We start from the raw sequence: 27,520 nt of genomic DNA, 5'->3' as shown, positions 1-27,520 counted from the left end.
AAAAAATAATAAATTGAAAAATCTAAGTTACAATAATGTAGAAACAAAAATAATAAGTGGGGAAAAAAATGTTTAAAACAAGATAAAATCTTGTGTCTTTTGTGTGCACCATTTTCAATTTTTTGACCTTTTTTGTTATATTTTCTTTCATTTAATTACCTCAGTCCAAAAACACAAATAGTTTTTTGAACTGTGGAAATCATGATTCCTCCATGCAACAATCAATATCTTCTGATTAATAAGGTCCACCATTTTTTCCTCAAAATAAATAAATAAAATAATTAATTAATTAAATAATTAAATAAATATTAAGAGAGAGAAATAGACAACACAGAGATGAAATGAAGGGTGGGTGGCCTTTAATTGAGGGTTAATGGTGAGAGGATAAGTTGCATGTTCAGCCATGTGAGCCCTCTCATGTGGACCTTACCTTAATTATGTTTTTTTCCCTTTTTCTTATGACATATATGCCCCTATAAAAACATTATATATAGGGGTATATATGTAATATTGGTAATAAACCCATTTTGAAAAGGTCATATAGATAATGACAAGTTAAATTCATTCCCTCTAAAAATCAGTGGTTGAAGTTTTAGCTTTTACATAAATTTATTTGAATCATAAAGATTGATTTTTTAATAGAGTTTTAGGACCTATTATTAAATAATATAATTTTTAATTTAATAAATATTTGGGTATGATTTATCAAAGCCTTTTGTTGCTGTTTTGGTAGCAAGTATATTAATTTAATTAAAACTTTTAAAACTTTAATATTAGATTCATACTTGCATATTTGGAAATGGAATTACTTTCAGCAAACTTTGGGCTTCAATTTTATTACATACAAAAAACTAAAAAAATTAAAATGAGATTGTCCAAATAAAAAAAACAAAAGGTATATATGAAATAATAAATTTTGTGAATCAATTAATGTAATTGAAAAAAAAACACACACACACACACAAAACAATTAACAAAGTTAAGGTACATTTTTTACTTAAAATGTTTTGGAAGAGCTTTTCTTTGCTCTTTTGTATTTTATCACATTAGAAATTCTATATAACATTAAATAATTTTTTCTAAATTTATTTTTTAATTTAATATTTTTATACAATTTTCAATAAAGTTAAAATCAACTAAACATTAAATCATATACTATACTTATAATAAAATTTTAAACAAATAATTTTAAAAATAATAAATTTTTGTATAAAATATCAATAATAAATTAACTTTAACCAATTCTTTTTATTCAGTATAAATTAAATAAATATGACAAGTAAAAAAAAAACGAAGAGAGTATTATTTACTTAAAAAAAAACCTTCACTTTAAATGTACCTTCTATGGCATTTCTTTCTTAAAAAAAAGCAGTTAAAATAGAATAAAATAACTAAGTATGATTTGAGTGGATTAGAAAAGCCTATACTTCCAAATTTTTCACCAGGGAAAATGGATACAAACAGTAATTCATTTCTCACAGAAGATGAACAGATGAACAGAAATCAGCTCAAACTCATGAGATTATGAAGAAACAAGCGGTCAAAAATGTTTTCAATTCTTCGGCTTTTTTGGTGGAGGAGGACCCATACTGCCGGAATCAGGCTTGCGATTAATCCCTAAGAAATGCTCTACCTGAAAACACAAAACCGGCGAAGAACAAATGAGCTCGATCACTAAACAATAAATTCAATAATCGATATACAGAATTTCAATGAAGATGAATATTTGATATATACGCTGTTCTGTAAATATCTAGAAAAACATTTTGAAAACTTTTTTATAAGATAGACTGTACATTATCGATCACATACTTCAATTTCGAACAAGAGATATTGAATATAATTGGATTATTGTGGTACCATCTAAAGCAAACTTTGAAAAATATTGTGCTTGTAGGCATGTTACTAAGGACACAAAATGTTATGCAATTAAATTTTGTGACATGTTATTGAGTTTAAATATTACCTTTTTGTCCCCGAGCATTGGAGTCAAGCTCCCCAAATGATCTTTCTCGACGGTAGCAAAACCACTTCGGGGGTCACTTGTTTGCCTGCATCGAGAATGTGGAAGTCAGAAAGAGCAAAGAGTTTCCGAAACAGAGATGCTGCAACCAATCAAGTTAAGGACATAAGAATAAAGTTCTCAATACTCCTATGAAATCTCATCATGTCAATGATCCTAAGCAATTCTGGAGAAAGGCAGACCATAACATGGCTGAACATGTTTCATAGTTACCACCAATGATTGGGAATGTCCAAACAGAAAATGGTCACATGATTTGCCAAAGGCTCACTAATGTTAAGTTAAAGCATAGGCTAAATTATTTGACTTTACCCGGGTTTAACATGACCACTGAGCACAAGGTATGGTGTTTTAAGTCGAGCTTGAGCTTCCCTCATTCTTTCCATAGCTTGTGATGGTGTATCAGAAGCTTTCATCTGCTTTGTTTGGAGATCCATCTGATAATTCTTCATGCGTTTTTCTTGCTTCATCTTTCCTGGTCCCTTGCCATGGAATTTATGGGAAATCATCCGGAATGCCTCCTTTGGTGTCATCTGATTAAACAAATAGAAAACAATTCTGTGTAAGCTTCCTTTCACTTTTACTTTCAATGAAAGGATATGATAATGTTTACTTTGAATTAAGCCACCATTAAAGTAAGAGGGCAAGAAAATTTATCACACATAGCAAAAACCTATTTCATTAAATTACATGTTTAATCAAACTCCACCATAGGTCTTTACAAGCAAGATTGACATTAACTTGGGGGCTAGTAAGGTAAAAGCATAACAAAATACATTAATGTCCAACAAACTTCACAAATGATTTAATAAGCAAATTTACAATATCTTCACGCAGAGAATATTGCAACAAAAAGACAAAATAGAACAATCAGTTTCCTTCATGTTGTTTAATTATGATAAAAAATGAGGCATGAATGGAGATGCTTTGTTTATGTTCCAGAAATATGTCCATTTTGCAATTAAGTGAATTTTAAGGTAATCCATGGTCACAGTAACTAAATGAACCATGATTCACCACATCGATAAAAACAAATAATTGCATAATGTATGCATGAACATATATATATATATATATAAATATTCACGCGACTAAGAAAAAATCAATAATTTGAAATTTCCAGCTATACTCAGGTTAAGGTAGAATGACTTACAATTCTACCAAATTCATCTAGCCTTTCAATTCTGATTTCCTTCGGCCCAGCATTATCATTTATGCCAACAAGCTTGCTCTTCTTTTTGTCCATATTTCTGCCACCCCAATCAATATCCTCCTTGAGTGTCCCCCGTTCTTTCAGTAACTTGAGTGCACCAGATAAACCTTTCCCAACAGCAGTTTCATGAATAATCTCATCCGGTGTGATATCCTCCTTTTCCTCATTGTCTTGCAATTCACCGTCAGCAGTTTCTTCAAGATCTTCCAACCCACCACCACCAGTATCTTTTACTTCTAGTTCAGAAGATTTCATGCCATCATCCTCATCCATAAACACACTGTCACTTTCTGGCTTATGTGATTCTGATATTTGCAACATTCACATAAAGCAGCATTAGTGAAAAAGTTATCATGGAGACATTAAATAAATCGATAACATATATAATAAAGAACAGTGATCAATTTTTCCAGATGGATGAGAACTATTTCCCATAAACTAAATGCACACTGCACCAAAATAAATAATACAAAAACCAGGAAGGGGGAGTGATATTACCTTCATTCATCTGTAGACCCAATACAAACTCCTCCATCTCAGTAATGACAACTTTGTTTTCTTGTGGCTCAGCTGCAGGGCTATAAATTTCACTTTGTTCCCTGTCTGCTACAGCTAATAATGCAACTGCCTGGGGACCAGATGCAGCTGCCACTTCCTGTTTCTTCAGAGCAAGTTTTCTTGATTGTTCAAGAGACTTCTGCAGATCTTCATAATCTTCCCCAAACACAAGATCATCTTCTTCAGAAACTTTGGAAGTTAGAGGCTGCCCTTGGCGCAAAACTTTAGATGCCTCCTCAGCTTTAGCATAGGCTGTCTGGTATGCATTGCTTCTGCTTGCAGCCTCAGATCTCTCCTTTTCCTCTTTTGCGGTCTGCCTCTTTGCATCATTCCTGGAGCCTAGATCACCTGCACCTAATCCAGCAGAAATAGCTTCTGCCTCAAGGGCATCTAAATCAAGCTTATCTTTCTTCCTCAAAGATTTCTTTTTCTTAGGCTTCTTAAATTGAAGCATTTCTTCTGGAGAATAAAAATCTGATGAGGACTTCCCTGTTGTAGTAAGATCTTCATAGTTTTTTCTTGTTAAACCACCTTCAATTCTCCTACGAAGCTGAAACATGGAAAGCATTGTTATAATGTAGCAGAATACATCACAAAATCCAATAAGAAATATCACCGTGAAATTTTAAAAAGGAAAATAATAGAGGCATACTTCTTCTAGTTTCTTCTCTGCTTCACCTGTAAAGCGGCCACTTTCATCCAAGGTTACCCCCTGTGGAGAATTAAATGCAAAAATCAACTAAAAGCACAATCTATTAGAGTCTGAAAAATAAAATATATAAACTAACCTCATCCTCAACTGGATCATCATACTGTGGAAGTATTGGCCTTTGAGTACCAGTGTCATCATTAAACCTATGACAACAAAAAAGAAAAGATGAAGCTTGTTTTAGAAATATTCCCAAAAAGAGACATTGCAGTGACAAATTTCTCACTTGTCAAAATAAATCCCAGTGGTCTTCTTAGCTGCTTTGTATGCCTCATCTCTTCTTTTCTGTTCTCCAATCTCAACATTTTCAAGCATATCAACATCTGTAACATCAATGGTTCTACAAGTCAGCACTACAGATACAAGACAAATTACTATGTCGCTCTCAAGAAATTAATCCATTACCTTCGTTCAGATCCCCGCCTGCAAGAATATCTTGATCTTTGAGGGTCAAAACAACCGCTCCACCCTCCATTACTTTGTCAAGACCATGGAGAATTTTGACTCCAGCTAGATCCTCTGGTTGGAAGTTTTAAGAGAACAAAAAATCGAATTAGACTAAGAGCCTACGTAAATGAATAAAAGATTCAGAGGAAAATAACAAATATAGTATCATAAAAGGCAACGAATTTAATGAGAATATAAACATGCATGCGGGAAAAAAGCACCAAATGTAAAGCTACATATTCCGCTTTTAGAATACTTTGCACATGGAACAACATTGGAAATCTGTAGCTAAAGTGCATATACATAGGATTGACAATTAGGCCTGATTGTTAAAGGTGAATCAAAGAAAATGTGGAACAAGGGATGAAGTGCCACCTCCATTAGTGGAAGAAGTAGATGATATTACCTATTTCCATTGATACATTGGAGGTGGAGTTGTTAGAAAGTATAACTTACAAAGGAGGGCACTTCCCCAACTTGTGCTGGGGTGAACCTGAAGTCAGCCCAGTGTAGATGGGTTGATTAGGAAATGGGAATTCTCTCACTTTCTCATAAACACCTAGAAATGCGGGAAGTCTATTGGCTTCTAACTTCTCTTATTTAATTACTGCACTGTTTGAGATAGAAATTTATGAATAGGAGAAAGATCAAACAGATAGAGGACAACATTATTATGACTGGCATTGTGAAGTGAGATATATATATATATATATATATAATGGAGGATCATATAATTATGGAGACCGCAGAGCTATTAGTCTATAACTAGCAATAAATTACACATAAAAAGTATGTTAGCAAAAAACTATAAACTAACAGTGAAGAAGAATTACTTCCACTTTGTCCGGCTGCATCCTCATCATCACTTTCTGCTAAAATGCTTTCCTGCAAAATTCAAACATGCAATTATGAACTTAATATTCTAAGCACTGTATTGTGATAATTTATTCACCAAAGCACACTACGGCGCTTAAAAACATCAACCTGCTCATCCAATATTTTAGAAAGTCGCACAGCTTTCTCCTTTTCAGCATTCCTATTTTCCTCTAGCTTCCTGCTCTTACTAACCCAAGCTGAAATCTCCGAAGAACCATCAGACTTTCCCTTATGCCTTTCTTCTCTTATTCTGAAGAAAGCATATGTATTTCATTATAACAATGCATTATCCAGAAAATCTTATGGACATGCATATGCTGTTAACCATTCATATGGATGAATAACTTCCGCGCATTCAATTTCTCATTATGAATTTCCATTGTTCAGTAGAACCTAAAAAAATATATTGAGTATGTTGCAGACATAATTTGATGGTTGGGTGTATAAGACCTTATAAAGCGAATAAATCCTCATATTAAGCATATTTATAAGAATGACATTCTGCAAGCTGAAAGGAAAAGAAATACTAGGGCATACATGGGAACATCATCAAAGCATGTTGCTAATATAGAGCCAGACTACATCCAGAGTTTTGTAAGAAAAATGGCAAACACGAAGGGTGAGGTAAAATAGGACTCATATACAAAAGTAAAGCAACAAAATGGATGAAAACGAGATAAAGGATACAGAACAATAATTAAGGGGTAAGAATAAAAAAGAGCAGCTTACTTCATTAGACGTTCCCCTAGACCAGAAGTTGCATCAGGAAGCCCAGATGATTTTTCACCAGAATCTCGGGAAGCAATTCGTTCATGAGTTCCATGCTCATCTTGAGCTCCATCCCCACTTCTTAAAATATTTCTACCATTGCCATCTTCTGCAGTTATCTTCTCATCTTTCTGTCCATCTTTACTCCTATCCATTTCCCTTTCCTTATCCTTTGCTCTTGATCTATCCCGATCAGTCTCTTTGTCGGTTTCCTTCTCCCTTGCTCGGTCCTTGATTTTTATTCTTTCCAGCTTATCCCTATCTCCTTCTTTTTCTCTATCTTTCCCCTTCTCTCGATCTTTACTCTTTTCTTTTTCTCTTTCTCTGTCTTTCACCCTATCTCGATCCTTCTCTCTTTCCCTCTCTTTTTCCTTCCCCCTATCACGGTCTTTATCCTTTCCTCTTTCCCTCTCCAATTCTCTCTCATTTTCCTTCCCAAGGTCCTTGTCACGACCTTTGCTCCTATCATGCCCCTTATCTCCATCTCTATCCCTCTCCCGATTCTTGTCCCTTTCATATTCACGAGGCAAGTCCCTATCCCGATCAACCTTTCTCTCCCTTCCCCTATCACTCTCCCGAGCCTTACCCTCGATCGTTTTCCTCATCATAGAACCTCTCTGTATCTCTGTCGCTCTTTCCCTCTATGGATGTCCCTGTCATGATCTTTTTCCCTCACCTTGTCTTTCTCTCGATCCTTATCATATTCCCTATCGTCCTTCCTCCTCTCCCTACTTTCCAACCTATCCTCTCTCTCCCTTTCCTTCGACCTATCCCTATCCCTATCCCTAATGCTGTGCTCCTTTTCTTCTCTCCTTCTCTTCCTATCCTTGCTCTTGTGCTTCCCTGATTCTCTAGACTTATCCTTCCTACCCAACTCACCGTCACAATCCTGATCAACACTGCCATTTTCTTCATAATCACCTGCTCTTCCATCCCCTTTTACTCTTTCCACAGACGAACTCCTAAACCTATCTCCCCATCGCCCGTTCTCAAGCCTATCCCACTTTCTCCCAGAAATAGCAACCAGAAAGATTGAATACAAAAATTCTATCTTGAAGCTGCAAAAGAAAAAGAAAAAAAAAAATTATAAAACCAGAATCAGGTAAGTACTGCAAGTAAGATCAATAAATATCCACAATTACTGCATAGAACTCTAGTCAATCCCAACTCGATCCCTCCAGAAACAAATCTCAAAACCAAGCACCAAATAAATTAACCCACAAAATACACACAAGCACGTGTTTGCCTCAAATTGTACCAGCCAACATAAAATCAAAGGCCCAAAACATCCAAAATCACTCAGATTAAGCAAACAACAGTTCCACTGATATGGAAATCCCATCAAATTACATAAATCAGCAAAGAATACTTCACAGTATTCGCTACAAGCTACATCATTCTAAAACCACATAAAAATCAAAGAAATTACCGATTTACAAACAACAACAAAAGTCATTGACACTAGCAAGTTACAGGTAAATTGCATCAAAAAACAAAAAGAAAGAAAGGAAATCGAGGAAAAGGCGAAGACTCACCTGGAATCAAAGCGTCTGAGAAAGAAGAGCAGGAGTGAAGAGGCCAAGGAAGATTTGAGGGCTCACAGCAGAACGAGAAGACAATGAGAGATTGGGATCGAGGTATCGGGTTTCTTTATTATAGAAAGCCTCTATTTTTATTTCACTTTTTTTTCATAAACACCCTTGAAAACTATATATTTTTTATTCATCCCTAAGAACTAAAGATTATACATGGCCCAACAAACCGTAAGCCCAATACAATATGGGCCGGCCTCATATTTGTAAATAGTTCAGGGACTAATTATGGTACAACATATTGAGAATTCGAGGTATTTCAAAAATTTCGAATCCCCTCACAGAGATGGCGGTTGTCTCTGCAAGCCAATTATATCACCGTCATAAATCCGGTCAAAGAGGGTATTACCCTCTTTTGACCGTCAGAGTACATCGGTGAGTTTTTGAGGCGATGCAGATTAAGTGGCTGCGCCCTCACCCTGCACCATGCTGCTTTACTCGCTTACCCTTACGCGTTGAGACAGAGTACTGGTAAAAACCTGCACTGCAGATTCTTACCTCCTCATATATATATATAATTTTTTTATAAACTAAACATTTACTCACATGATTTACTCAATATCTATTTTTATAGTGATTACTGAAAAATAATACTTCAAATTTTTCTCTTAATATATTATTTTAAATTTTTATTTAATTTCTATATTTATATTTGATAATATTATCAAAATTGAATTTTAGATATATATTAAGAATCATAATTAAATTAAAAAATAAACAAATATAAAAATTATAAGAACATCAGTGAAAAAAATAAGATATCTAATAAAAAAATCGATTGGATATAACTTTATGAGAAACAAAAATATTACTTAGATATTATTACTAGATATTTATAAAATTTGAGTATATAAAATATAAATAGTAGATATATGAAAAAAATTTTTAAACAAAAACCGAGATGGTTAAGCATGAACAAAACAAAAGGTAGAGTTACATTTGAGTCACAAATAGGCGTCGTTTTTATGTGATTATATAATTTAAGATAAGCAAATATATATCGAAACCATGAATTTTTGAATTTATGGATGTGTTTAAAGATTGTAATATAATGTATAATTAATTTATTTTTTTATTATTATTTAAAATTTAATTCGATAATTTGAGCAACGGAGTAGCGGGATATCTGCAGTCCCTAGCGGGTAAGGAGTAAGGGTATGATTTTTTGCGAAGAGTGCAGGGTGAGGAGTGCGGGTATGGGGTAGGGGTTACGGGTACGGGTAAGGGTTTTGGCATCTCTCACTCATACCCTTGCCATCCCTACCCCTCCCCTCATTTGGGCTCTCTCTCTCTCTCTCTCTCTCTCTCTCTCTCTCTCTTGTGTTCCAAAAATGGCAGCTTTGCAGGCGAGCCTTCGCCCACTGAAAGCCATAAACCTTGCCACAAACCCTAGAACCTCTAGATCGACTACAGCACGGAGGTTTGTGAGCTTCCGCTGCTCTGCCGCTGCTTCGGTGGCCAGCCGGGGCTATAGCATCACCCTCCTGCCCTGGCGATGGTATCGGCCCTGAGGTCGTCTCCGTTGCTAAGGATGCTCTCGCCCTTGCTGGCTCTTATGAAGGTAAGACCTTGGAAATCCTTCTCCTTTCGTGAGGGTTTGGGGCTTTCTCTGATTCTTGGTTTAAGGGATTGAGTTTCGGTTCCGGGAGATGATGGTTGGTGGTGCGGCGCTGGATAAGGTTGGACTTCCGCTGCCGGAGGAGACGTTGGAGGTTGCCAAGCAATCGGACGCTGTCCTTCTTGGAGCCATTGGAGGGTTTGTGATATTTCTCTTTTTGGGGGGATTATTTGTTAGTTTCTCGGTTCTTATTAGAATGAGATTTGTGTTTTTTTTAGGTATAAATGGGATGCGAATGAGAAGCATTTGAAGCCAGAAACAGGGTTGCTTCAGCTACGAGCAGGGCTTGGTGTGTTTGCAAACTTGAGGCCGGCCACTGTATTGCCACAAGTAATTCTTGAACTGAATTCTGAATCTCTTGTGTTTTTTTGGTTGTTCTTTTGCCTATTGAAGTAGTTTTGTTTATCAATTTAGTTGGGCAAACTTGTTTGGTTTGGTATTGTTGCGTATTTAGTGGAAAGAATGCTTTAGAATTTCTCAACTGTTTTACTGTGTACAATGCGGCAGATACATTGCTGATGTTGTCATTTATCAGAATTTCTTCCAAGGTTGCCTTTTTTTTCATCCGTAGATGCAGAAAGAGATGAAGGTAGGTTTCTTTGATAAGGATGGGACACTAGCTTTTTTTTTTGTAGGTGTGGATGATTGATTCCATTCGACCATGTACCCATTAAGACTGCATTAATAGCTACTAATTATATGGATGTTGGTTTTACAAATGCAAGTTTGGTACCTCACCAAAAGGATAGAGTTGTTCCTCTGATTGTAGTGTTTGGTATTATGAGCATAAATTTCTTTTCTATTTCTTTCTTGACTGTAGTAAGACTGAAGATTTTCTTTTGACTTCACTATGATCTGGAATTGGAATATGGCTCAGGCACCTCTAATATCTATATTACAATGAAGTGAAGGACGAAAGAAAAAGAAAGAACGAGTTGGTGTTGTATGTCTGCAATTACTTCTTTGTCATCATTAAATTGCCTGTCCTTCTTTGTATTTGGCTGAGAAGGAAATTATCTTGCTTTAACTTGAATATTGAGCTGATTCTAATGCACTTTGAACTAAAAATCTCAACAGTGCGTAGGATATCAGAAAAAAATATCTACCTGGGATAGTCATGAGAACTCCTGTTAAATATGTGCTGTTAGTTCATCCTATGCTTAGCATTTTCCTGTCTTATATAATAAAAAATAAATACCTTATGATCAGTATTTATTTGTGTTTTGGAAGTTGTTGTATTGTTGCTTTGTGGATTCATTAATGAATCTTTTATCTATAGGGGAAGATAGTTTGTTTGCAGTTTATTGATCATTTATTTTTATCCAACACATTTTGCATATTCTTCTTTACCAATTGTACATCCTAGTTTAAATATATATATATATATATATATATGATATTTTTTTCCTAGTATTTTGTGATATATACCCTTCTTGAGTTGTTTGTAATTTGTTGGAGTTTATCCATTAATTCATATTGCACCAATTTTAGATATCAAGTATCTTTGGATTAGTTGATAGAATGCTACTGTCCAAGCTCACTCTGTTTAACCCTTTCTTCTAATTGGCCCCAGTTAATTGATTCCTCTACCTTGAAGAGAGAAGTTGCTGAGGGTGTGGACATCATGGTTGTTAGAGAACTTACTGGAGGTGACGTTTCTCTGGGTTTATCTTTTTATTGTAGCAAATTATAATAGGTATAGTAGGTTATTAAATGGTATGGCGATCTATAAATATATTTCTTGTGATATGCTTTATTCCTTATTATACAACAAGGCAAGGTGATGATTTATGGTAAGGCTGGTGAGAAAGCTTCTGATTTCTTTTTCTTTAATTCTCATGTTAACAGGAATTTACTTTGGGAAGCCAAGGGGTTTTGGGCACAATGAAAAGGGGTGAGGACATCGGTTTTAACACTGAAGTTTATTCTGCTTCTGAGGTAGTAGATTGAACTTGGGATTGATCTCTTTTATTTCCCTTTGATTATTTAGTTATATATTTCTATATATAATTATGTTAATCACTTGTTAAAAATACTCTTGTGATGGTATCTTCCTTCTCTATCAAATTATTTCTGGAATGGAAGCATAGATTTGCTATGCTGCTAAGAAGATCTGTAAGAATAGAACTGCTAGTATATCTTTTTAGCTTATATGTCATACTTGGGGAAAAACCTTTTAGTTCCCTTAAGGTGAGAACTTCACTAAGTTATTAAGGTTATACTATAAATCAGTAGTTATGCACTTTCTTATTATATGAGATGTTATAGCCTCATTGTAAAAAATTTCTACATACAGATTGATCGGATTGCACGTGTGGCGTTTGAGGTTGCTAGAAAGCGACAAGGAAAATTATGCTCAGTTGACAAAGCAAATGTGTTGGAGGTAGCTTGGTGCATTGTTTCTAATTTGTTTGATTATACTCATTGCCCCAAATTTTGCTTTAGCTAAGGGATGTAGTATTATCACCTTGGGTTCGAATAAAATTTTACATTCTTTTTCAGTCCCTGGTCTTATTTGAGCTTCTCTTAAATGCTCTATTTGCTCCTGCTGTACAAGTCATTAACTGGCTTAAAGGATTCAAAGAAAATTGTGCAATTGTGTTTCAAACCTACTTTTCCTTCCTTATCATGAACAATTGTTGCTTTTACCTAATATTAGATTTTTTGCCTTGTGATGCTTTGACAATGAAATACTCTTTTTCTTTCTGAGCAACCTTGGCATCCTTTTCCATTTTAGTAAGTGCTGTATTTCCATAACTAACTGTTTATTCTTTCATCTTCGTTACAGATTCATGCTTCATGTATCTTTATCCTTTGCATCCTTTTGGGAAATTTTGAAGAAAATGTTTCAAATTTTCTTGTTTTCTTAGGGTTTTTGTGAAGTTTAAGTTTCGTACAATTGTATTCCTTTACGCTTAGTTATATTGATAGATTACTACCCCTCTTTGACAAAAAATTACATGGATAGGATGTCCTCTTCTCTATTAATGCATTATTTATGTTTATCATATCTAGTTGTGGTGCTATATGTTTTCTTCTGTGATAGACCATCCCACTATTAATTATAGTGCCAGCCCACACATGAAGTTTTAATGTGGTTCCAGTAAGTTTCATCAGATCTAGGATGAATTCTCTTTCATCTGATTAGTATGTACTTTGGTAGGCATCCATGCTATGGAGGAGAAGAGTGACAGCTTTGGCCACAGAGTTCCCTGACGTCACGCTCTCACACATGTATGTCGATAATGCTGCAATGCAACTTGTTCGTGATCCGAAGCAGGTATTTTTAATCCCACAGAGCACCTTGAACTAAAGATAAATGTTAAAGGCTTGTGCTTTATATTTTAGCACCACCCTTGCCTGATATCTTGTCCTGTTTATGGAATCGCTTGATATATATTACACGATGATTTAAAACTTATGCAGTTTGATACGATTGTAACAAACAATATTTTTGGTGATATCTTGTCTGATGAAGCATCTATGCTTACTGGAAGCATCGGAATGCTTCCATCTGCCAGCGTCAGTGAATCAGTATGTGAAAACCCTATTGCTTCTGACTCCATTTGAATTAAATGAGTAGTTTACCTGTACCAGTCTCAATTGTTTTGCTTTCTCTTGTAGGGGACCTGGACTCTTTTGAACCAATCCATGGCTCTGCTCCAGATATCGCAGGACAGGTCAAACAATGCAATTAATATATATATATATATATATATATGAGAACCATTCCTCTATGGACGCCCATAGATAAGAAATCTATGGATGTCCCAACAATTATCAGCCGTTGGATCTTGATAAACAGTACTGCATAGTTACTGCAGTAACATATACATTAATTACTGTTTGTAACAGTGCACTTTCATCGATCCATCAAGATTTTTTATTCATGGACGTCCATAGAGGATATAAATTCTATACATATATATAATCACATTTGTTATACTGAGAAGTGAAAGTTTCATATAAATTTACCCCTTGTGTTGTTGTAGGACAAAGCCAATCCATTAGCGACGGTGCTCAGTGTGGCAATGCTTTTGCGATATGGACTTGGTGAAGAAAATGCAGCAAAGAGAATTGAGAATGCTGTGATAGAAACCCTAGATAGAGGCTTTCGAACCGGCGATATATTTTCCACAGGAATGGTAAGCCTATAATTCTTGCCCGTTCTCGTCTCCTCTTCTGTTGTATAATACGGTATGATGTACTCATTATTTTATGTTGTATTTTGATATGCATTTGTACAGACTTTGGTAGGATGCCGAAGAATGGGCGAAGAAGTGTTGAAATGCATGGAATCTCAGAAACAAGTCACTGTGGGAGTTTGACTTAAATTGGTTGATTGGTGTTTTATGATGAATTATATGAGATTATTATCCCTTTTTCGACGGGAATTTTAAGCATCGGAAGATAATTGTAATACTCTGTTGCATTATTATTGTTATGTATGATCATACTATTAAAATTTGGAACTGTTGGATTATATTATCAGCCATCTAATTTTAGTCTAGCTTTTGATTTTGGGCAGGAAATATATAATAAAAAAAGGGCATGGAAGCGCTGTTATTGTTTATGAATGATTCTCAAAGTTGGGTGAAAGAGATGCATTTTATTGTCCTTTTTTTTTATTAATAAAAGGAGCTATAAAGCATTTTATTGTCCTTTTTTTTATTAATAAAAGGAGCTATAAAGCATTTTATTGTCCTTTTGGAATATCTGCTGTTTCTTCATGATGTTTAAAGGAAGCGGTAAGTAGATAATTCTTTTAAAAATAATTCTAAAAATGAAAACATATGATTGAAAAGGACAATATATATATATATATATATATTATAGCACTGAATAACATTTAGGAAATCAAATTCTTTAAAAACAGATATGAATAACATTTTTATGGAAAGGCCCAAGATAATCAAATAAATAAATAAATAAATAAAAAAAATCCGACCTGCCGGATTCGAACCAGCGACCTAAGGATTTATCTGCAACCACTACAGTCCTCCGCTCTACCAACTGAGCTAAGGTCGGATTTGTGATTTGCTTTCTGAAATTAAACTTTATATATTTTAATTTTATTTCCCAAATTAAATTTAAAATTGATTTGATAAATAATATTTGGTTTCCTAAATAGTAGGATCTTTTTCCATTAAAACTGTACGAGAAAGGGTGTCTATATAGAAAAAAAATAATAATAATAAAAGGAAATCATCATAGTTTAAAGTTTAGTGAAAGTTTTCGAATTAATCTGCCTAATATATCGCGTATATTTAGAAGCTTGTTATCTGGGCAAAATAAAGGTACTGATTTTTTTCAATGATTATTATGCATAATTTATTATTTTGAATTCTCTTCCCGCAGTTCCCGATGTCCATTTATCATTCCACAGAATTTACTATTAGGCTTGTTTGGTTTAGTTCCCGATGTCCATTTATCATTCCACAGAATTTACTATTAGGCTTGTTTGGTTTATGGTAGTGAGTCCGAAGTGATGGAAGTGGCTCACTTCCGAACACTTTCATGAGTTTGGTTGGCGATAGTGAGATTAGAAGTGGGAAGTCTCACTTCTAAAAATACATTACTTCTGGGTTTTGACTTCGGAGAAGTCTAAATTTTTTAAAATTTTTTAAAAATATTTATTAAATGTGACACTGAACTCCCTTCCGTAATATACGTCGTTGTGATGACCCTCCCCATCCGAAAACCCTAATCGCGCTGTTATACTCCTTCGTCTCCTTATTCTTGCCTTTTTTTTCACATCTTTTCATGGTATCTCAATGGTTAGATCTACCTTTAAATCACCATTAAAGTCTTCTTTTTCTATATTTGAGCTCTTGCAAGGGTTAAAAGTTTTTCTTTCCTATTCATCAGGTTTTGAACTTTTCATCCGGGGATGGACAGATTTGGAGTGCAGTTAGCTCGACCTTCTCTTCATAAGTGAGTTTTTTCCCCAAATCTAAAAACCCAGCCAAAAATGTTATCTTTTCATTTATTCCCCTTTAATCCTTGAAATTTTTTTTAAAAATTTCTGTTTCTCTGATCGGAAAATACTTGATCTGCACTTTTTTAAGATTTAATTTGTATATTGTTGAGATATTGATATGATTTATGTTTTACCGATTTTAACTCAAATCGGTAAATTTTTTTTTTAAAAGTTTTAGATCAGCTACATATTTCATGTTTTATGAGGGTTTTTTTAATGATTATTGTTTAATTATATGGATATTTCATTTGTTTGAATATATCTCATAAAATCTTATTAGATCTAAAAGTTTGTGATAATTCGGTGTTGAAGTTGTTGATTTTTTTTTAAAAAAAAAAATAATGTTATTGGATATGATAATGATTGACTAAAAGAAAAATGATTGAATATGTAAAACTAAAACATTATTTAAATAATAATAATAATAATAATAATAATAACTTATCCGTCTTTTGATATCTTTAATGACAAAATGGTAAACATGTATAGCACTAATTTGCTGAATATTTATATCATCTTGTTTGCACTTTAATGTTTAATGATACATAACTTAAACAAGAAAATTACTTGTTTTGTGGATGGATAATTGGATCTCAAAAAAACGTGCGAAATATTATGCTGCCACATTTATAATGATGGTAGTTATTGTTTGGATTATAAATGAACAGATAGGGATACCTAAATCATCTAGGTCAAAGGAGCCTTCTGTGTTTAGAGACTTGACTAGGAAGCGACACATGCACCGTATTTTAAGGAACGGGAAAGATTATTATGTGAGCTACCTCAGAATGGATGTGGGGCCCTTTATGTATCTTGCATCAATCATGCGTGATAACTCTTACGTGATACAAGACATGTGTCCATAGAAGAACAATTGGCTATGTTTTTGCATATAATTGAGCATAACACAAAAAATAGAATTATGAGAGTTGAATTTCTACGATCAAGGGAGACTATTAGTAAATACTTCAACGATGTTCTACGAGCAGTTTGTTACATTCGAGATGACTTTGTACAACCTCCACGACATAGTTGCCATTCAGACATAGAGAACAATCCTACTTGGTATCCATTTTTTAAATTAAGTGAAAATCTCTTAAAAATTACAATGTTATAAAACTAATGTAGTTATGTCAACTCATATGAAACACCTAATTACAGGACTACATTGGATTATTGGATGGAACACATATAGTGGCATCTGTCCCACCGGAAGGGTTATCACGTTTTCGTGGGCATAAAGGACCAACCCAAAATGTGCTTGTTGTAGTGAACCCAAACCTAAAATTTACTTATGTCTTAGGAGGGTGGGAAGGGTCAGCAAATGATTTTACAGTTTTGAAAGATGCTATATCACGTCCTCAACTTGAGGGGTTAAGGATTATACAAGGTATGCAGAAAATATTTGAAGGAAACAATTATATAAAGAAATGTTCTAAACTTTAGGTGCTTGGTGTAGGAAATTATTATTTGGTTGATGCTAGCTACACCACAATGTCCGGTTTTATTGCACCTTATCGTGGAGTGAGGTATCATTTGAAGGAGCACACTGCTGGCGATGCCGACAAATTTTAAAAGAATTGTTTAATCTAAGACACACATCTTTACTTACAAGAGTCGAGCATGCCTTTGGTATACTTAAGAACCGTTTCAAAATTCTGACTTCACAGCCATTCTATCCATTTAAGACTCAAGTGAATCTAGTACTAGCTACTTGTATCCTACATAATTATATTTTATGTGTTGACCTAAATGACCAGATCGTTCAACTTCTAGATCCAAAAAAATTAAAGATGTCCCAATCATTTCTCAGAATCGCTCCCAACATGAACAAAGAGAAGAAAATATATTGTGGGTTGAATTGAGAGACAAGATTGCCAATGAGATGTGGTTACGTTATACAACTTCTTAGATTGGGCCATTACTATGTTGTAATCTATTGTTTTGTCAATATAACTATGTTTATTATGTTGGAGAGTAAACAATATTTGATATGTTTGATATTCATGTTTATTTCCTTCATGTCAACTTTGGAGGATAATTGTTATTTAATCAGTTTAATATTCATGTGTGATTATGGTTGTTTATATCATACATGATCATCATTGATAATGCAGGATTTTTATAGCTCATAACAAGATAAATGACACCACAGTGGAGATTGGTAGTTCATCTGGGGCACATGCAGATGTGGCACACCCAACAAGCGCTGGAAAACTGAGTATGATGTTTTTCTCATTCATGTACTTGTTGAACAGGTAAAGAAAGGCATGAAATGTGATAAGACTTTCAAGAAACCAGCATTTGTATATGCTGCAAGTGCTGTTAATGCTAGGTTTAAGACAGATTATACAGCTGATAATGTTGAGAATCACTATAGAACATTGAAGGCACAATTCTGCGAGATAAAAAAAAGCAAAAGGATTAAATGGTGCTAATTGGAATGATGCAGAGAAGATAATCACCTTTCCCACAAAAGTGTACAAAACATACACAGAGGTAATTTAAATACAAATAAATTTAAATGCTTCCACACATTGATAATAAGTGTACTATATATGTTAACTTTTAGTATTGCAGGCTCATCTAGTGGCAATACAATTTATTAACAAGCCATTAAGCAACTATGATGGGTTATGCATTATTTGTGGAGATGATAATGCTATTGGATCCTATGCGACCTCTTTGTTTGCAAATATTGAAGAGAGATTGGAAGAAGAAGACATGGAGTTATAAGGTGAGCCAAATGAACTACCTGTCAACAATGAAGATAATGGTGACCAAAACATAAGCCCACCAGTTCATAGTAACTCATTACCTTCGACTCCCATTAGAACCCAATGAGGGGCAAGAAGAGGTAATGCTCAAGTCAATGGAGCTTCTATAGAAGACCTGATACGTGCAGTTGGTAGAATGGGAGCAGCAATGGAAAATCCTGCACTTATGACATCCATGATCTACAACAAGGTGTTCGAAGTTGAGGGATTTGAGGATAATCAATTGGAGGAGGTATTTGACTACCTTGATGCACATGAGGGGGAAGGTCGAAGGTTTGTCTAGAAAAAGCTTGATATGAGAAAAAGCTTGGATCAAGAGATTCCTTAGTTCTCCCATGGCCTGATATGTTGTGTAATATGGGATGCTTTTATTTATGTTAAACTATTAGGCATGATGTTGTCATAGACAATGCTTATATGAACTTTAACTATCAACTCCTTTGTGTTGTTTATTTTATTTTGTGTTTGAATGACTCAATGGTAATCTATATGCATCCTATTTTTGAATTATTCCTGGATGAATCAATCAATTGATGAATTTATTCATGTTTTGGAGTGATGGTTGTTATGCAGGAAGTGTTGAGCCATGTTGCCATATGTCTCCATTTGGTATTATTTCTTATTGTCTGTGACATGGATAAAAAAGATGTTCTAGGCACATTGATGGTCAATAAAGGATGCTCGAGTCATATGTGATCACAAGAGATAGGTTTTTTGTTTTAAATAGGAGTAGAATTATATTGTTGTTATAAATTATCTTTCATATAATTATTTTATTTACTGTTTATTTGCTGAATACTGGTGTATGTTTATAAATTCAACATAGAGTTTCTTGGTGTTTTTAGTTATTAGTGCTTGGGTTGTTGCTTTTTAAAACCTGGATGTTTTATAAAAAAATTATGAAATTTGAGTGATTCCAATGTGCTAATGTTCACTTAGATATTTGCTTGCATTTGAATACCATATTCAAATGTAGTTTTTGGTAAAATTTACAATGGAAAACAAATTATTTATACAATTTAGAAATTTACATAAAAAAATTATTTTTAAAAAATTTTCAGGTATGGGTTGGTAACCACACCATTATGAGAAAGTGGTGATTTTATACCTACTTCCATGCCAGCCAAACTCATGGAAGTCTTGGAGTGAGAGTTCCAAGCTTTCACTTCTATAAAGCAAACATGGAAAATAAGACAGAAGTGCATGACTTCGGTGTGCAACCAAACTGCAGGAAATGACACTTCCATGTAGAAGTGGTACTTCTACCGAAGTGGGAGTTCCTTACTTTCTGACTTCCATCCCACTTCTATAAACCAAACAACCCATTGTTTAATTGTTTTAATTTTTTTTCACTGAATTAAGATAAAACCCATTTGTTATACTTAAAGATTTCAACGGATCGAGATTCACATGAGGATATATTTTTCGGCCCCAATCCCAAACTTATATACGTCCATTCCTCACCCCGACTCGAACCTCGAATATGGGGATATTTGGATCTGGGGTTCCCGACGGCAATTAATTTTTATAAATGAAAATATTATTATTATTTTTAATTTTACAAAAATATTTACTAAAATACTTATAAAATTACTTGATAATTGGGAAACACATTTACAAATATGTGTTACTGTAAGTAGTTGACATGTTAAAAATTCAACATCAAATACCAAAATACAAAATCATCATATAATATATATGTTGAAGGCCATTGATAACATAAAATATAGCACACACACATATATATATATATATATATATATATATATATATATATATATATATATATATATATATATTAAACATTTAATATTTCAGAACTGGATGGGACAAGAAGGATATTTCCTAGCCTCGGAGCCGATCCCCGATAATTTTCCCCATCCCTAGCTTAGGCTAGAGATAGCAATTTGTACCATATCCGATAGATATACCCGTACCTATACTCCGATCAAAGAGGGTATTGCCAATATTGTCAAAACCGGACCGACCCAGTTTGACTAGAAAAAACTGAAACCGGCCATGAGGCTGATCTGGGTATACCCTCTTACCCGTACGCTCTTCAACGGGTAAGGGTAAGGGTAAAGGTATGGGTAGGGTAGAGGCATACCCTTACCCGACCCGTACCCGCTCAAAAACTAAACATTTACTCACAATTTACTCAATATCTATTTTCATGGTGATTAATTTGAAAATAATACTTCAAATTTTCTCTTAATATATTATTTTAAATTTTATTTAATTTCTATATTTATATTTGATAATATTATCAAAATTGAATTTTAGATATATATTAAGAATCATAATTAAATTAAAAAATAAACAAATATAAAAAATAATGTTATAATAATTTATTCTATAAATTATAAAAACATCATGAAAAATAAGATACTAATAAAAATCAATTGGATATAACTTAAAAAGAATTACTTTATAATGTTTTTATATTCAAAATCTTACTAGATATTTATAAAAATTTGAAGCTATATAAAAATATAAATAATAGATATATGAAAAAAATTTTTAAACAAAAACCAAGATGGTTAAACATGAACAAAACAAAAAGGTAGAGTTACCATTAAGTCCTAAATAGACATCATTTTTTTATGTGATTATATAATTTAAGATAAACAAATATATATCAACTTGTAATTTTTGAATTTATGGACATGTGTTTAAAAGCTAGGTAGTCGAACTCGGGTTGGACGAGAACCGGACTCTAGGCCGGTCGGTTCCATACCCAAAAACCGCCCAGTAATAAACCCGCTCATAGACTCGGATGAACCGCCGGTTCATCAGTGAACCGGATGAACCGCCGAGTTCATCCGATTTTCACTTTTCACAAAGTTTTCAACTTTTCAATGTTTTCATTGTTTTCAACCCTAAAAACCCAAACGAATTGAAGAGCAGAGGACTCCTGTGACCGAGATCGACACCACTATCTCTCAGACTCTCCCTCCTATCAACGATCAAGGCATCATCGCGTCAACCGGCAAAGCGGCAATCGCTCTAATTTTGTGAAGAAAGGCCCATCTCTTTCTCGCTCTGAAGACTTAAAGAAATAGGTATGATTGTTGAATCGTATGACACTAAGATGATAAGATCTTAACTTTCTTGTCCTCCACCACCTCCACCTTAGCCACACCGTCGTGGTTTGAATTATCATGCCTCTTTGAGATATTTAATACCATCTCTGTCTACATGCTTGAGGCTTCATGACTTCTTTTATAAATTTATACTCCAAATTATTTGGTAATGGTCCTGATCAATGCTATATAGTATATATCAAGTCGTTTAACATGTTTTCGAGTGCTCGATTAATTTGGTTCCAAAATTGAGAATCCCCTCTTCTCATGTGTTTGTTTCTATTATTGTTTAATTAGAAAGTCAATTATTTTGCCTGTCTAACAAGGATGAAGAATCATGTAAGACAACCAAATTTGCCGTGTTTATCAGTAGGCTTGTTATTCATTGAGACAGAATAAGAACAACTTATATATATATACCCGCAGGTTTGTCCAGGAGGAAGTGAAAAATGAGAATCTCTATATAGACACTGAATTTATGTGTTCTTTGCATCTTATTAATTTGTGTTACTATTGTTTCACTGGGTGAACAAAAGTTGTTAGATTAGAGTTTTGAAGATTTTGCATTGATTGTTTATTCTATTATTAATATTTTTATTTTATTAGATCTTGAGGATTTGAATCTCCAGGACTGATTTGTTTTTGTTGTAGCTAATTGTGTTCATCCTTGAATCATTTTATACTCTACTTAATTCTTTGCTTAGTTAGACATAACAAACAAGTAATTCCCTATTAATCAATTTATAAATATGCTTGATAATATTAATTATTAAGTAGTTAAATATAAGCCATAAATTTCGATCAGCTGTTGCTAATTATAAATCAGTGATTTGCTTTGGAATCAGTGATTTGCTTAATATTAAGTAGTAACACATAGCATTCATTCATTCATTAATTTAATAAACTTTGGAATTAAGATTAAAGTGTTAATATATATATATATATATTATATAGTTGGAGAGAAGTTATAGACTCATAAATGCTGTTTAGATTCTTTAGAATTGCTGAATTAGTAGCATCACAAGTATTTTGAATTTTTACAGCAATTTTTTATTTATGTAAATTATCAGAATTTACTATTTCATTGTTATTTAAAGGTTGTTATAACTTGTATTGATGTATTATACATTTATAATCTAATGAGTGGTTTAGATTCTAGAATCATTAGATTTTGTTTTTAAATCATTAATTACTAAATTATTTGTAGAACTATTGTTGATTATATTAAGCTATTAATTAATTTTTTTGTAGTCAATGGAGACAAATAATGTGCAATCATCCGCCTCAAGTGGTAATGTTCGTTCTAAGACCGATCCGGCATGGGAGCACTTCACTTTATCTATTAATGATAAAGGAACAAAGGTTTACCATTGCCTCTATTGTGGAAAAAAAATATCAAGGTGGGGGAATTTATAGAATGAAAGAGCATTTACCGGGAAAAGTGGTAACACACTTCCTTGTGGGAAAGTCCCTCCTGATGTTCGTGAATGCATCAAAGAATATATCACTAACTCCACATCTTCCAAATCAAGAGGGAAGGAATTAGTTAAAGAAGCATATGAAGAAGTAGAAGAGGTTGAAGAACAAGAGATAAATCCTACCAAGAATTTTGGAAAAAGGAAAGCAAAAGGTTCTTTAGGAAATTTTATAACATCAAAGCCAACTTCACTATCTCAACCAGGAATCAAGAGTGCAATGGCAAGCAAGCAAGCAATTCATAAGGCAAATATGGCATTTGCTAGGTGGTGTTTTGATGCTTGTATTCCTTTTAATGCTATGCGGTCACCTTATTTTAAACCAATGGTGGATGCTATTGGGAGTATTGGTGTGGGATATAAAGCTCCTTCTTATAATGACATGCGAGTTAATTTATTGCGGGATTGCAAGAAAGAATGTCAGTTGTTTATTGATAGCTACAGAAGCCAATGGGCTAATTGTGGATGCACAATTATGGGAGATGGTTGGACGGATCAAAGGCAAAGAACTTTGATTAATTTTTTGGTGTATTATCCTACAGGAAAATCTTTTGTGAAATCTGTTGACACCTCAGATATTTTGAAAGATGCCACCAATTTATGTAATTTACTCATGGAGATTATTGAATGGGTTGGACCGGATAATGTGGTTCATTTGGTGACTGATAATGCAAGCAATTATGTTGCGGCAAGAAGGTTAATACATGAAAAATATGATCATATATATTGGTCTCCTTGTGCTGCACATTGTTTGAATTTGATTTTGAAAGATATTGGAAAAAGAGATCATGTAGCGGAGCTTGTATCACGTGCTTCCAAGGTGACTATTTTTGTCTACAACCATATATACATACTATCTTGGTTGAGAAAAAGATCTGGATGGAAAGAGATTGTGCGTCCAGGAGTAACACGTTTTGCTACTACATTCATTACTTTGAAAAGTATCTATGATCATAAACATGACTTGCAAGCATTAGTGACAAATAAGTATTACACAAGCCATAAGTTATCTAAAAGTCCAGTGGGTAAAACAGTTACTTCTATTATCTTGGATGGTGAATTTTGGGAAGAATGTTTATTTATGGTGAAGATTGCAGCTCCCATCATTAGGCTTTTACGTGTTGTTGATGCGGATGAGAAACCTTCACTTGGTTATGTTTATGAAGGCATGATTAGGATTCAAAAAGCAATCATGGCCATCTTCAGAAACAAGTCTATAATGTATGGTCCCTATATTAAAATTATTGATGAGAGATGGGATAAGCATTTGCGGTGAAACCTTCATGCAGCTGCTTATTTTTTAAATCCCGCTTTTCTCTATGATAAAGAAGCATTTTGTGAAACTCCAGAAGTGATGCAAGTCTTGTTAGATTTACTTGAAAAGAGAAGTATATGCAGTGATAGTGAAAAGGCAATGAGGGAGATCAGATTTTATCGAGATCGATTAGGAAGTTTTAGTCGTGAATCAGCTCTTTCCTCTGCTAATAAAATACAACCCGGTGAGTAACAATAATAATTGATATATTTTATATTCTACTTTCATTTTTACTAATTGTGTGTGGTTCTAAATTTTTAACACTTTATTATGTAAATTATTTCAGATGAATGGTGGAGGCTATTTGGATATAGTACTTCTTTCTTGCAAAAAGTTGCTATTCGACTCCTTAGTCAAACATCATCTTCTTCAGGATGTGAGCGTAACTGGAGTGTTTTTGAGCAAATTCACACCAAAAAAAGAAATAGATTGGAGCATCAAAGGCTTAGTGATCTTGTATTTGTAAATTATAATCTTCGTTTGAAGTGCAGGTAATATGTAAATTTTATAAAGAGCATGGTGTTGAATTTTATTTTTAATGTTCCTTTAGTTCTTTCATCTTATATAATTTTCTTTGGTATAGGCTTCAATACAAAAAAAGAAATTATGATCCGGTTGATTATGATTGCATTGACAAAACGGACTTTTGGATAGCTGAAGAAGAAGAAGCAGAATTCGTAGATGGAGATATGGTTGAAGCAATATATGCAGAAGATGCTATTCCAACTTTGGATGAAAGCCACAATCAAGGTTAATGAATCAATGATAAGCTTTTAAGTTAATTACATGAAATTTTTGTTTTAACATGATGCAATTTCTTAACATTATTAACCTTCTCTATTTTTGGATTGTTTTGCCACTAGATGACGTGGATATGAATGAACTCAATGAAGAAGTGGATTTTGAGTTATTTGGTAATGCAAGTTGTGATGATGCATTTGATCAACATGGAACTTGAGGCAAAGAGATGATAATGAGGGTTGACTACACCATCAACCATGATTTGTGAATTTTGCTTAAGAATGAACTTTCTAGTGAATTTTTCTTATTCAATATGTTGTATGGATTTTATTTGAATGTGCTAAAAACTTTACCTTTCTTAATGGGTTTATTGCATGGTATGATTTAAATGCATCATTTGCTTAGGATTACCTATTTAGTGTATTTTATGGGTTTGATTTCAATGTTTGAAAAACTATATTAGTTCATTTTATTTAGCATGCCCAGGGTTTAAAATTTTTAATTTTTAATTTTATATGTTTGATTTCCCCGTTTAAAAAAATTCATGAGATTTATTTTATTTAGTCATTCATGTAAATTTGGTTTAAATGTTGTTAGTGTTGTGTTTTAATTATATGGAATCAAGAATTGTTTTGGTTGATAACTTGATATATTGTGTATTTGATTTAAAAATTAATTCAATATTTAATGTATTTTTAAATTTTTATATTATATTTTTAATTATTTATTTATTAAATCCGGTTCGACCCGGTTCAACCGCGGTCGGACCTCTTGACCCTTGAACCTTGACCTTCTCCGGTTCAAAGGTCCGGTCCGGTTCTGATTACCTAGGTTTAAAGATTGTAATATAATGTATAATTAATTTATTTTTATTATTATTTAAATTTAAATCGATAATTTGAACAATCGAGTAGCGAAAGTACTGTGGAGTATACCCAGTACCTCGGGTAAGGGTAAAGGCATGATTTTTTTTACCCTGAAAGGTACGGGTAAAGGTACGGGTATGGGGTAGGGGTTACGGGTACGGGTAAGGGTTTTGGCATACCCTACCCGTTGCCATCCCTAATGGAGAAAGACGAGAGAGGGAGAGAGAGTGTGTGGCTCGTGATTTTTTTTTTTTTTTTCTTTTGATGGAAGGCTTTTAGTTTTAATATTAGGGTTTTTTCTTTCTTTATGTGAGATGAGAATTATTTGGGTTTTTAATATTTTATATTTTTTAAATATCAATGATGGATTGATGGTAAACTAAATTTAAATATTATATTTAATTATATTTAAGATATTTTAAAAATCAAGAAAAATATAAAAAATTAAATTTTTAAATATTACCTTTAATTATTTATGATTTTTAATTATTAAAATATAGGTTATATTATTGTTTATCATTATTAATTATTATTATATATATTTTTTTAATATTTTATTATTCAACCCAGTTAAACACTGTTCGGCCCGGTCGAACCCATCGACCCCTAACCCCTAGGTTTAGCCGGGTCAATCCTCGGGACGGGTCTGACTACTTTGGATATTACCTTTTTTGACCGGATACAGGTCGAGGAAAGACATTAATGGTTATTTTTTTTGAGCTGGTACGAGTCGAGTAAAGGTATGCCTCTACTCTCCTTGTACCCTTATTTATTGAGGAGTGTACGGGCATACCCTCATATATATACAAATATATATTTTTTTTTAAGCTAAACATTTACCCAGATCTATTTTCAAAATTTATATTTTGAATTTTATTTAATTTTATTTAATAAATTTATTATTATTATTATTATTTAATTCAATAATTTGAATAACATATAAATAGATACCTTACATGTAAGAATATGATTTTTAAACCCCTAGAGAATATAAAGCTATGAGTACATGTATGAGTATAGGGTAGGGGTTATGGGTATGAGTTTTAACATATCTTACCCATACTCTATTTGTCATATCTTACCTATACTCTATTTGTCGCCATTTTTAGCCAGGCCAAAAAATCAGATTGCCCATCAAGGCAGAGGCTCATTGACAACCCTAGTAATTCCAGACATTACAACCTTCTGCCTGTACTGGGTTTTTTGGCCCTTCATTTGGATATGTGATATCAAATTACATTCCAACGTTTACATAATACCTGTAAATTAAATAATAACCAAAAAATACATACACCACTTTCAATTTTTGTAGACATACATAAACAAACTCCCAAACATAAATCCGGAAGTGGAAATTCAACCTTCTCTTACCTCGTCATAAAACACAATGGCAGATTCTATATAACCATTAAAAAAAACAGTACATAAGAGTGAAAAACACACCATGGTTAACTAGAAGACTTTTAAAAAGCACATATA

The 27,520-nt window shown here is 33.4% G+C and overlaps 4 protein-coding genes and 1 non-coding gene across 5 annotated transcripts; 3 read left to right on the top strand and 2 right to left on the bottom strand.

The window, feature by feature from the left end:
• Positions 1 to 1,372: 1,372 nt before the first annotated feature.
• Positions 1,373 to 7,540, bottom strand: LOC120263449 (SART-1 family protein DOT2). Its single transcript, XM_039271352.1, has 12 exons — positions 6,556 to 7,540; positions 5,935 to 6,076; positions 5,784 to 5,835; positions 4,909 to 5,022; positions 4,730 to 4,826; positions 4,583 to 4,649; positions 4,447 to 4,506; positions 3,735 to 4,344; positions 3,177 to 3,541; positions 2,336 to 2,556; positions 1,967 to 2,051; positions 1,373 to 1,633 (listed from the first exon to the last, which is right to left on the bottom strand). The coding sequence occupies exons 1-12, from the start codon at positions 7,200 to 7,202 to the stop codon at positions 1,553 to 1,555; spliced, it is 2,541 nt and encodes an 846-aa protein (XP_039127286.1). The 5' UTR covers positions 7,203 to 7,540; the 3' UTR covers positions 1,373 to 1,552.
• Positions 7,541 to 9,475: 1,935 nt separating this feature from the next.
• Positions 9,476 to 14,377, top strand: LOC120263955 (3-isopropylmalate dehydrogenase 2, chloroplastic-like). Its single transcript, XM_039271935.1, is given in 13 exon segments — positions 9,476 to 9,673; positions 9,675 to 9,747; positions 9,813 to 9,942; positions 10,023 to 10,134; positions 11,378 to 11,453; positions 11,653 to 11,696; positions 11,698 to 11,742; positions 12,101 to 12,187; positions 12,968 to 13,084; positions 13,231 to 13,342; positions 13,429 to 13,484; positions 13,797 to 13,949; positions 14,052 to 14,377. Coding segments are annotated over 13 exon segments (1,242 nt in total). The 5' UTR covers positions 9,476 to 9,517; the 3' UTR covers positions 14,133 to 14,377.
• A 369-nt stretch (positions 14,378 to 14,746) lies between these two features.
• On the bottom strand, positions 14,747 to 14,832 carry TRNAY-GUA. Its single transcript is given in 2 exon segments — positions 14,747 to 14,782; positions 14,796 to 14,832. It is a non-coding gene; the product is annotated as a tRNA-Tyr (tRNA).
• An 8,507-nt stretch (positions 14,833 to 23,339) lies between these two features.
• On the top strand, positions 23,340 to 24,395 carry LOC120263231. Its single transcript, XM_039271101.1, has one exon. It carries the CDS (start codon positions 23,340 to 23,342, stop codon positions 24,393 to 24,395), a length of 1,056 nt encoding a protein of 351 aa, XP_039127035.1.
• Positions 24,396 to 24,473: 78 nt separating this feature from the next.
• Positions 24,474 to 25,392, top strand: LOC120263230. Its single transcript, XM_039271100.1, has 4 exons — positions 24,474 to 24,618; positions 24,721 to 24,925; positions 25,018 to 25,184; positions 25,298 to 25,392. Exons 1-4 carry the CDS (start codon positions 24,474 to 24,476, stop codon positions 25,390 to 25,392), a joined length of 612 nt encoding a protein of 203 aa, XP_039127034.1.
• Positions 25,393 to 27,520: the final 2,128 nt, after the last annotated feature.

Source organism: Dioscorea cayenensis, chromosome 6, assembly GCF_009730915.1.
Source record: "Dioscorea cayenensis subsp. rotundata cultivar TDr96_F1 chromosome 6, TDr96_F1_v2_PseudoChromosome.rev07_lg8_w22 25.fasta, whole genome shotgun sequence".
Taxonomy (NCBI): domain Eukaryota; kingdom Viridiplantae; phylum Streptophyta; class Magnoliopsida; order Dioscoreales; family Dioscoreaceae; genus Dioscorea; species Dioscorea cayenensis.
The sequence above is the reverse complement of the archived record's forward strand: the minus strand, read 5'-3'. Positions and strand labels throughout refer to the sequence as shown.